Consider the following 12,287-nt stretch of genomic DNA (forward strand, 5'->3'; position numbering starts at 1 on the left):
CATACCCCACTTGGGGTATGTTGCCTATACCCCAACTTCTTCCTTCTCCTACCCTCAGAATACTGAAGGGGGTTCAGCCAATGCCTTTTTAGCTAAATTACCTAACTTCTCTCAGCCTGAAAGAGGCAGCAGTAGATAAACCTCAAGTGCTGCCTACTTATTCATCCCTTCCAATAAAGAGGGAATTTTGTAAGCAGATTAGCAGTTACAGGAACACGACAAGGGACATCCAGCTTCACACAAAAGCTGGATTTGGATCCATTACAGTAAAATAGTTGGAAGCTAAGTTTAAAAGCACATGTTCACCATGACTTTAAATTCGCAGCCTTTTGTGGGCAAGGCTGTAACAGACCAAGTCCACTGTGATAGCACAACAGGGTGATTTAAGGATGAGGGGGGAGTCAACCAGAGTTTCACCCTGATTAGTCACTTTTGTTCTTTTCTGGATTTGAATTACACTCTTTCAAGTTTCTTCACTTTAATGTTGGATTGTTGATATAGTAATCTAAGGAGATAATAAACACAGCCCACCAGGAATAAAAACCAAATGCTAACAAAAATCCTTGATATAAATCAGACTGACTCGAGCAGGCTCAATGACTTCTTCAAAGGACTTATTGATATTCATACAGTAGAACATGCCTGTACTAATAATGATAATTAACTGCTATGTGCCTTTCATCCAAGGACCTCAAGCTGGAACTCACAACAACACTATGAATTAAGTATGGTCTCTGCATTTCACAGAGGCTTTACAGCCAGAGAGCAGCTCAATAACAACACAAGGAGCAAAGCACAAATTACTTGAGGAGCTGTGGAGGGTGACTTTTAATACTGGTAATGCACTCATTCTTTATTTTTATCTATGCTCTATCCCCCATGCAGATGTTAAGTTCTTTGTCTTCCCTCTGCCTACCTACAACACAGAGTAACAGAAAAAAAGGCCCAAGTTTCCTAAACCAGAGCCCAATCCAGAAAAATCTGTAGTGTGCACTAGGGAAAAAGAAATGTCCACCTCCCCAGGAAGCCCCACAGAGCTGTGGATGTCCAGGACAGACACAGCTCCAGTGTGCCAGCAGTGCCAGCACAGTGGTGGCAATGGGCCATCACCTCCTTATCCTTGGTGCAGGGCTCAGCCTTTGCCAGCACCTAACCCCACCTGTGCTTGCTACTGCCAGTGTCATGGACTGAGCTCAGTGCTATCAAACTACCTCCTAAGGCAGGAAACAAGGTAAGTGTGACTGTGCTCTCCAAGAGCAGCTGTAACTCATTCTGGTTCTCTGGTCACTCTGTGGCAGAGCCCTGCCCTCTGTGAGCCCCAAACATACATGACTGACTCAGGGAAACCATTCCCCCCAACAGCAGAGAAAAACCCAGGCTGCAAAGGTGCACCCCTAAACCACACTGCTCTTGGAGGAGAACTGGCATCTGCTCTGCACACCTGGGCCTGCTCATACCTGGCAGAACCAAAGTATGGTCCTGTTCACTAAACAGGAGAGAGGCAGGGTGGGTGCATGAGCCAGACCATGTTTTCCTCAACAAGATATCCAGAACCTTCTCAACTGCCTAAGAGTTGCCTCCCTGTCCCCTCAGTTCCCCTTAAGTTGTATAAGCAGGAATTTGAAGAGGTACAGGAGCTCCTTGGTCTTTCACTCCACCTGCTTCAAGATGTTTGTCTTTTTATTGCATTTTTACAATCTCTGCTTACGTCTTATATTTGTTGTGAGCATTCGTGACTCAAGTTTTTTGATGCAAGAAGTTGTTTCTACTACGTCATATTAAATCTGTTTGAAACTCAGTTTTTTCTTAAAGAAGCTCAACTTTAGTTTTCATGTCTGATTGTAACAAAAGTAAATACATGCAAATTCACTAGAATATGTTTTATATTTAAGGTTTTGAAATGCCATTTTAGAATCACACTGTGCTATTTCATGGTGCATAAGTTACATACTTGTAACTTACACCAACTACACTTCACAATGTTAAATCTCACTGACACTATTACTGTGCATTACTGACATTACTGTTATTAAATAATGTAAGAAGGAATTATTATTTAAAAATGTGTGCAAAAGGAAGTTTGGGGAACAATGGCTTTGCAATAAATCTTGTGAATATTTAGTTCAGTGAATCAGTATTTCTCAATGCAAAAAAAAAATAAATTTAAACAAACAACAAAAAAAGTAATGAAGCTGCTTTAATCTATTGCTGCCTTTGGAGTAAGTAAGTCTCAATCTGTCCTATTCTGCACTTTCTTGATGTCTTGAGAAGCTCAAGTGATTCCCACATGCAGCTCACTGTGCAGAGTCCAGAATGGATGGATACCAGCCAGTTCTTCTGCCACTTTGTAGTGGATAGACCCTAATTCCAGGCACCCACCAAAGTTACTCTGTCACTCTCCTCCACTAGTAGACAGGGGACAGAAAATAACAGGTTCATAAATTGAGATAAGGACCAGGAGCAATCTCTCACCAGCACAGACAAAACAGGCTCCAGCTTTGGAAAATTAATTGAATTTATTATTTACAAAATCAGAGCAGGATACTGAAAAGCAAAATGCATCTTAAAAACACGTTCTCCCCCCGCCACCCCTTCCTTCCCAGGCTCTACCTACTCCCCTCCAGTGGCACAGGGAGACAGGGAATGAGGGTTACATGGCTCATCACAGGTTGTTTCTGCTGCTGCTCAGGGAGAGGAGTCCTTCCCCTGCTCCAGTGTGGGGTTCCTCTTATTCAGTTCTTCATGAACTTCTCCAGTGTGAGTCCATCCCATCATGAACTGCTCCAGTGTGGCTCCCTTTCCACAGGGTGCAGTGCTTTAGGAACAGGCTATTCCTGCATGGATACCCCAGAGAGTCACAAATCCTGCCACCAAAACTTCTCCAGCCTGGGCTCCTTTCTCCACAGTTCCCTACCAGGAACCTCCTTCAGTACAGATTTCCCACACCATCACAGACTCTTTTGGGCATCCACCTGCTCCAGCATGGGCTCCTCCACGGGCTGCAGGGGCACAGCTGCCTCCCCATGTTCTGCACCAGGGGCTGCAGGAGAATCTCTGCTACAGCACCTGGAGCACCTCCTGCCCCTCCTTCCTCACTGACCTGGCTGTCTGCAGGGTTGAGTCTCACACATTCTCACTCCAATCTTATCTAGGCACAATTACATCTGCAAAGTAACTTTCTTATTTTCCTTTTAAAATGTGTTTTCACAGAGGTGTTACTGTGATTCCTGACTGGCCCAGCTTTGACCAGAGGCAGGTCCATCTTGGGGCTGGCTGGCATTGGCACTGTAGGACATGGAGGAAGTTCCTGACAGTTTCTCACAGAAGCCACCTCTGTAGCTCCCCTGCTACCAGAACCTGGCCATACAAACCCAACATACACCTATAGAATTTACCTGCTCAATTTTATCTTCTTTTTAATTCACAGTCCAATCCTGAAATGGACAATGATAGGAAAATTTCACAGCTGGGAATCTATCTCAGTCCATTCTTCCTAGCTTCCAGACCAAAGCAAGCCTTGCCCATCAGAGGACCAAATCCTGCCAATGAGTAACCCAATCATTCAGGCTGGGCCCTGCTGAAGTTCCCTGTGGGGATCACACTGCTCTGGACTCTGACACTGGAAGAACATGATGTGTGCACACCAAGGGCTGACAGGATCAGGCCCACACCTCTTGGGTTTAGCTTAAAGATGTGCAAGCAGAATTTTAGGGTGACTTCAAAAGCAGATGAGAAAACCTTTTCCATCCACATAGCATTGTCACATTTCTCCAGGAAATGTTGTGTCTCCTGTGTTATGTACAGAGCTATCTTTGTATAATGTTCCCAACATTTTAAAAGCACCAACAGAAAAAAATTCATCTGAGAGACTTTTTTTTCTCCTGTTCTTTAATATCATCACCAGAAACTGATGAAAAGCTTTCTACATTGCACCAAGATTTTCTGCTTATTGGCATTACTAGCCATGATCATTTCCACGTGTCCCTTCATTGGGAGGGGTTGCTCCTCAGTGAGGCCTGACATTAACCTTTGCTGCTGCCACCAAAAAGGCCACTTATCAATGAAAACAGAGGCAAACAACTGATTTAAGTAGCAATTATTTTAACTAGTTTTTAGTTTTTTCCAGCCTAAAATATAACAAGTCCTGCACCTAGAGAAGAATGGCATAGATGCTCTGCATCTTTTCTCCTGTTGCCATATTTTTATTATTATTAAAAATTACTACACACTAATTTTGATATTGGTTTGTATTAAGGATCTTCTCCTTGGTATCTTACAGGTTTTTTTATCAGGTAACAGAAAAGACAATTCCTGATCTCCTCCAGAGTGAACCCACAGGCAGATTAGGTAAAGAAGACATCTGAGAACTGCTGGCTCTAAAAGCATCAGACTTCACTTCTGCTCCAAAATAACAAGCTCCTCAAACCATCTGAGAGTAGACATGGACTTGAGAATCTCTGAACTGGGGTCAGTCTTCCATGTGAGAAAAAATCCTATGCAGGGCTACCAGCTCTAATGGGAAAAAATAATACTCCTCTATGTCCATTAAATCCACATTTCACTGCAGCTTTCTAAGAACTGGAGATAATTCAGTGCCAAGTATTTCCTTTTGGGTCTCTTAATATAGGTATCTTCTCATGCTGAACATCAAATCAGTTCATCCTGGTCCCAGAAGGCCTGCACTGAAAAAATTACTGCACTGGAAAACTCAGGCTTTCCATGCCCACACTTTCTCTTAAATGAAAATTAGCTCAGTTATAGTCCAAAGGAGCCCTTTAATGGCCAACATATGCTTTGGCATCCTGCCAGCAGAGCTCTCTTAAAGCCATCCAGCAGAGAGACACCATCAGTTACAAAATCTATGTGTGTCAGGTCACTGGGTTATGAAACAGAAGTGTTGTAAGCATGCAAGGACATGGCTTAGGCTCTGCTGTGAGCAAAGATAAAATTATTTTTCTGGAATCAGATTACTATCTTGGAAGGCAATCCAGTGGGAAAGGGGTTGCTGCATTGTAATAGCATTTATACTGGGAAATATGAGTTCCAGTGTTCAGAATTGTTAAAAAACACTGAAACCAGTAAAGACACTAATCCATGGGGTCCTACTACGACACAGCAGCTAGCACAATGGTGAGACACTGCATGCTTGGATGGAAAAATCCATCTTAGACTGCACTGTGCTGGACTACAGTAAAAATCAGAAGTCACTCTTTCCACAGGAAATGACAGCAACACAAAATGAAAACGATGATAAAAAGAAATATGACTCTCCCACACATTACTTCCTAGTAACACTGAAGAACACACACATTTGTAGCACACTTCAAAAAAGTCAGCTCCTTTGCAGAGGTATCATGAGCAATGAATGTGTGTCCCTCTGTGTCAGTCCTGGCTCTCAAACCAACTGAGGGCCAGAGAAGCTGAAAACTACAATAAAGTCAAAAAAGAAAGAGGAAGAAATATAAGAAAATAAAGTCAACACTGGCAAAGTATCATTATATTGTATTGATTAAAAAAAAAAAAGTGATCTGTATGAGTATTTTTAAAATACACTCCATGGCAGAGAGAAAGACAAACTCTCAGACAAAGTGATAGAGCTGTCAAACCTTAAACTCTGCAGACATATGTGGAAAACAAAAGTGGCCAATATCAATAAACATCTTGATCTAAACTGAGAAGGACTGCTAGGGTTATTTCTGGTTTACAACTGCACTTCTGTAGCAGTCAGCTACCACTGACTATGGTGGCAACCACTACGTGAGATGAAGAGCCAAGGCAAAGTAAAGCCATACTAAACAATAAAGCATGGAGAGGGAAAATTAAAAGGTCAGACAAATATAAAAAAGAAAGATGGAAATCTACACAGATACTAATAAAGTTTCTGAATTGAAGTGCAAGAGATTACAGAGAAACCCATCCTTCCCAAGCTACTTTCTGCTCTCCTCACTTCTCTTTATCCTTCTCTGCAAATGAAAATGTAACTTTTGTTTATGCCTATATGCAAATGCAGAGAATCAAAGGCATTACACCCAGCTTCTGAGCACTGCAGAAAAACAAAAAGGCCATTATTTGGATGGAGAATCAATCTGTATCACTGACTTGACTGTTCTCTTTTTTATTAGCAGCTGTTAGAGAAGGGATCAGGGAGTGTGCTGGTGTAGTGCAGCTGTTCCACATATGTTATAAATAAGGGCTGGTAAAACCTCATCCTATTTTTAACATTAAGGAAAAAAACAAGTCACAAAAACTTCCCATTAATGCCTGCTAAGTGGAACTTTTCTCCCCTTCTTGACTTTAACGTCCAGAACTGAATACTCAAACCAGACCATTCTTAAAACAATATTCATTAAAATACGAAAAGAAAATGCAATTTAATGGAATCAGATTTAGCCAGCCTGGAGGATGTAACCAATTATTGTGTACAGTGTCTTTTCCTTCAAAAGCAGACACTTAATCAGGATGAAAAAACTCCCTGGGAATCTATTTCCAACAGAAGTGCTGGATTATTGCATCAAAGTTTCTCTAGCATAACCCAAAGCTGAGGCACAGCTCACGTGGCTCAGACACCACCACCCACCCTTCCCAAAGCCCTGCTCGCTTCCCTTGCTGGGTTGCTGCTCGTGGCCAGAGCCCCATTCCTGCTTACCAACCCCAGTGCAAAAACACCAACAACCATTCAACGTGAAATCCCAACCCCAGGCAAATCCCCACTCACCTGTTTTCGGGGTCTGGCACTGTCATGTTGCGTGTCACGTAGCACATCTTGAGGGGAATTGTCTTCCTGTCTCTGTGGATGGAGAGCGAGAGCTGCGACACGGGCTCAGCCGCGGCACAGCCCAGGCGCGGCGACTCGGGCGGAGGCGTCTCCCAGCCGATCTCGGACACCGGAGAGCCTTTCTTCACGTACGGGGTGGCTTCTCTCATGTACTTCACTACGGGAGAGAGAAAGAGAGGGAAAACAATAAATAAATGAATATTCAGGAGTTGCGTGCCCATGTGAGGTCTCAGGATTGCTGTTAAGCCTTGATGCTGTTTCCGCTGACCAAGCATCTCAGCATGGGAAGCTGTGCACATACAGAAGATGGAGATGTGCCCAGTGCCAGTGTCAGTGAGGTGCTAGGAGTAAAATGAGGGAAAAGAACAGAATAGGCCAAGTAAGATCATACAGCCATACAGTGTAAAGCCAGGAGAGCCATCCCACCTTTCTGTGACAGTGGGTAAGCAGTCATGCATCAATTGCTCCATACAGAGCTGTCTGAGGTACAGGGATGTTTTAAAGAAAGACATTCAACCAAGTGACAGTGAACCTATTATTCCCTTATCTAAAATGTTCCACCAATACTTCCAGTGATTCCAACTCACATCTTGCTTCCATTTCATACTTGTCAGTGTCCCACCACTAATCTCAACAACTATTTCGGCTTGCTGGGAAGGAGTTTAACCTAATCTACTTATACATATAAATATATGGAATAAACAAAAACCAATTCACTTCTTAGCCTTCTGTTGGGGAAATAAAATTGAGTTTGAGCCTTTTGGGAGAGTGAAGGTGTCAGATTAGATCTCAGCCTCTTCCAGGTTTTTTTCCAGAATGGATAAGAAGAGTGAATGTAGGATTCTGAAATTATCTTACTGCATTAAAACTCGATATCTCTTTTACATGTATACTTCATAACCCCCTTTTTAGGCAGGCAAGTATTGCAACATTTTTCTCTTGTTTTTTAACTCTTTTGGTAGTTGAAGCTCACTTTTGCTTTTGATGTGCTTGGCAAATGTGCCAGACACAGTCTCCTTCCCCTTCAAAAACCTGATGGAGCTCAGACAAGACAAGACATCTCATTGAAGAGCCCTAGTTTAGCCAATATTCCCCCTGCACACAGCTGTGGCTGCACCACTGGCTGCTGCCACTTGATTGTACCCACGACTTAAACAGCAGTGACATGACCTGAATGGGCCCAGGAATTGTGAACTTATTTGGGGAAGTTATTAAAATGCTGTGAGAGAACATTTCAAGGAAATGGTGCAGATCATCATGTCAGCTCAGCTGAAGAAGCTGGGAATGACTGAATAACAAAAAGGTGGGTAAATTACAAAAAGGCATTGTGGTGAAGGATATTAAATTAGGGAAAGCCAACTGAAGTTTCTGAGTTCAAAATGAAAGCAAGAGAAGTACTCAGAAGAGTGGAAAAGAACAACAGTGTTCCTGTCAAAACCACAGATCAGGTGATTAGCTTCAGCAGCACTATTTTCAAGGCACTTAATAAAAATTTTACCAAGAGAGAAACCAGTACAAATCTAGAGTCCAGGCTCTGTGAGCTACTTTTCCTATAAAACACCTCAGTGCCCATCTTGCCATTGTTCCTTTTATCCTTTTTTAAAAATCTGTTAACTTCAATCACAAGGACTTCTGTATTTAGGTATGTTATGGGATATTCCTTTCTGAGAAGGACCATTTGTGATTTATCAGAAAAGGCTGTCCACTCAACACTGATGTTTTTATTTCCTTGTCCAATCCTATCCCGAGTATTTTCTTAAATTAATTTGTTCCCTTCTCAGGAAAGAGTTGGCACAGAATTCTGCCAGGCTTCCAGAAACTATTTCAGGCAAAAAGAGATGAGATAGATTTATTTAAACGTTTTTAGATATATACCTTAAGTCCACTATCTAAAAACCTGTGTCACCTAGCTCCCTAAACCCAAACAGTGCTCCTCCTTGCATACTCCAAAAATTACACAATTTCCAAAGGTGCTGAAAATAAGCAGTTGTTGCCCATATCATAGAGATACTGGTTTCAGCAGTTGTCATCTCAGTTTGGATGTACTCATTGCCTTAGGGAAGCCAAGAAAGAGAACAGATACAGATGTGGTGAATCTGTTCCTGTTAACACTGGATGAACACGACTCTCTCATTAATTTTTATGGGCGGAACATTTGAAGCTGTGAAAATCACGTTCAACTTCAAACAAACTTTTGTTCCCTTTAAAACTAGAGATTAATGATTGATCTGTTGAAAAAAGTAATCCAGTCAGTTTTTGAACCCTGGTACAGTGACATGCCAGCAAATGTGATTCCAAATAAAGGTCCAGGTCTCAATAGTGGAGCTATTTCATCTGTGCTATTTTTGTCCTTTTTCAGTTGCAGCTAAATCCATTCAACCTTAGCATATTTTAATTAAGAATAGGAGAGAGGGGCAGGGGGAGGAAGGAAGCTGAAGTAAAAAATTTGGCTGAAAACCTATGCAGGAACACAAAATGTGAATTTAATTCCCCAGAGATGGGACAGAAGAAAAGAGGCAGCCCTTCCATGTGCCAAAAGCCAAGTTTCCATGCGATGTACCGGTGAATTCACGGCAGACAGCTGCAGTGTTTCACAAAATCCCATGAAAAAGGAAGCAGGAGTAGAGGGAGAGCAGAAACACAATCCTCTTTCCAGAAACTTAGTCTCAAACACAGCAAAAGCCAAGAAAACTACCTTAAGGAAGTACATCCTATGAAAATTCCTTCCAGCTTCTGAACTCACAGACATCTAGTTTCTACTACATCTCAACAGAAGATGGTTGCTCAGCCCCAGGGATATGAATAAAGAGTTATTAATGCACTGACAAACTGCTAACACCATCTTCATATGAAATTCCATGGTAGAATGAAAAAAAAATGAAGTAAATACAGACTTTCTGTTAAAAAAAAAAGCTTCTACTAATAACATCCCACTTCCTACTTAAACACAAGCATAGCTCTCTAGATTCATGGCTGAATTCTGCTGGGTTTTACAACCCAGACTTTATGGCTGTTGCATATTCAGGTGTGTTTCATATTTTAAAAGCCCCCAAATGGATACATATAAAAGCACAAATATAATATAGGAGTGGAACAGGTGGCAGAACTTGATCCATTTATATAATTTTTTGTTATTATTTAAACTTCAGAGCCACTGCTTCCATTTACTTCATCAACATCTGTAATTACATGTCCATAACCAAAGCCCAGTTTGTGAATTTAGCTGAAATCAGGCACACACTGTTCAGATGACTCATAAGTTTTATCAGCAATTATTTCCTATTTACCTCTAAATTCTGGGTGCAAATACTGCAGAACATGCTGTTTTATAACAATACACCAGCAACCCTACTACACACAGAGCAATTTAGGATGACCTCACACGTTTACATTTTGCAGCCTGTTCACTAACCAGTTCTTAATCCACATAGCAGAAAACAAGTTGATACCAGTATCTATTACAGGCATATTCGTGTTCCACACTGCACTATCTGAGAATCACGGATACAGCAAAGTTAAACTGAAGTTATACAATTCACTTCCATCATCAAGCCTTAAAACCAGAAAAAAGATTACACAGCCTGTTGGACATTAAAGTAACAATATGGATAATACTGTTTTCAGAGCATTACACTCAAGAGCTGGATTTCCTTTTTGATACAGTAGCACAAATTCAGGTACTGACTGAAAAAGAAAACGACTATCAAAAACACTGGTTTTTTATATTGCCAATGAAACTATCTAATGAATGAAAACCTTGAAACATTTCATAAAAATAAATAAAGCATGCCATTGTATAACAACTCTGAATTATAAATAACTATTTTATAAGCATGTATACACACACATATATATATATCTTTGGAGTATACACATATGTCTAACATATATACAAATATTAAATATATATTTATATAAAAATGCCACAATTTTTAAGACCACCAGAACACTGCAAACACAGAAAACAACATACAGGGACTCAGAAAAATATTCTAATAGTTTCATTATTATAACTCAATTTACTTATAAACAGTAAGTTTAGGTAGGAGTTGTTTAAGCTCATTTGTTTGATGCTATAGCTCAAGTTCAGAGATCCTTATATTCAGTACTAATTAATGATCCATACCCTTTGCTGCACCACTAATAGGAAACTTCAGTCAAGCAATTAAAATTCCAATCTCCGGAGCGCCCCTCCCCACAAAGAGAAGAGGAAGGGAAGTGGCAATCAAATGAATCAATCCATGATACACACTGAAATATTTCGGATTTATTTTTTGATCTGCAAGACAGGCAGTGTAGCTTCCAAAAAAGCACTTCATTTATTCGCACTTCTGCCAAGTCCCAAGACTCCACAATTAATCCTTTGTTACTGTTTACAGATGACTTTTTTGGGGGGAAGAAGCAGGCTTTTAATGAGAGAAATACTACAGACCAACTTGGTCAGGTTCTTGGCCAGACGCCTTTCTGAGAGCTGGGACTCTCCTGACACATTCAAACTGTTTCCTAGGAGCGAAGACAAAGAGCACTAAGGGGAAGCCAGCAAGCTGGAGGAAAGCTCTTTTGTTGCTACAGGAATGAGGACAGGATGTGTAGGTTTACAATACCAAAGTAAAAGGAACAACATACCCGAATCTGCTTGAAGACACTTGATCAAGGAATTCCCCTTTGCAGGAGAAAAGCACAGAGAGTCCTCTACCATATTACCAGAATTTCCCTGCTAGGCTTTATGTGAGAGATCAAATTTCCTCTAAACTCAAGCCAAGTGCATGCCTTTTAGTGAAGTACTGTATAAAAATGAGATGAGCTGCTGGTGCCATCATCAAAACTAAGAACCAAAGAAAAGAATTTATGAATCAGACCATCTATAAAGATGTGTCACATGATCCTTTCAGCAGCTTTAATGTGGGCATAAACCAAAAAACAGTCAACAATCCTGCTTGTCAGTGTTTTCACTACGTTTCCTACAGAAACATCTGTTACTACCTTCAGACAAGTATTATCCATTAACATTATCTGCTTTCCCTCATGCTTAAATGGGTTTGAAATAGTAAGCCTCTTGGTCGGCCAAAAGCATCAGATCTCCATCTCTGGGAGATGACAGAAATTAGTTAAAATAAACACCTTGTGAGAATAAAAATCCCCTTTATGCTTTGGCTATTTCTCACACTGTAGCGGGACTGTGCACAGTTTCCCATTTTCTGCTGTTTTTAAATTCCACTGAATTCAGTGTATTGCCTATTCATCTCCGTAAGAGACAGGCTTGGATTTAAATCATAAGGGGCTGTTTTAAAGCCCTTTCAAAAATACATTGCACTTATTATGCTTTTTATATGGAATACAAGAACGAACATTTTGAAAGAATAACTTCAGAAAAATCCAGGAGACAAACACATCTTTAAGATAAAGTTTGCCTGAAAGAAGCACATCAGCAATTTGTCCCAAAAAGTGGCTAGTAAGCAATCAGGCTTCAAGCTTGAGTTCAGTAGGGTACAAATAGGCTGGATTAAAAGGA

General features: G+C 40.9%; 1 protein-coding gene across 1 annotated transcript in view; it reads right to left on the reverse strand.

Moving 5' to 3' along the window:
• The window catches only part of SNTB1 (syntrophin beta 1), a 110,887-nt gene that overhangs the window by 49,873 nt on the left and 48,727 nt on the right, over window positions 1-12,287 (reverse strand). Inside the window, exon 2 of the mRNA XM_014870125.2 lies at window positions 6,716-6,932. Coding sequence (XP_014725611.1) covers window positions 6,716-6,932 — 217 coding nt within the window. The remainder of the gene's footprint in view (window positions 1-6,715; window positions 6,933-12,287) is intronic.

Source organism: Sturnus vulgaris, chromosome 1 (genome assembly GCF_052056855.1).
Source record: "Sturnus vulgaris isolate bStuVul1 chromosome 1, bStuVul1.hap1, whole genome shotgun sequence".
In the NCBI taxonomy this organism is placed as follows: Eukaryota; Metazoa; Chordata; class Aves; order Passeriformes; family Sturnidae; genus Sturnus; species Sturnus vulgaris.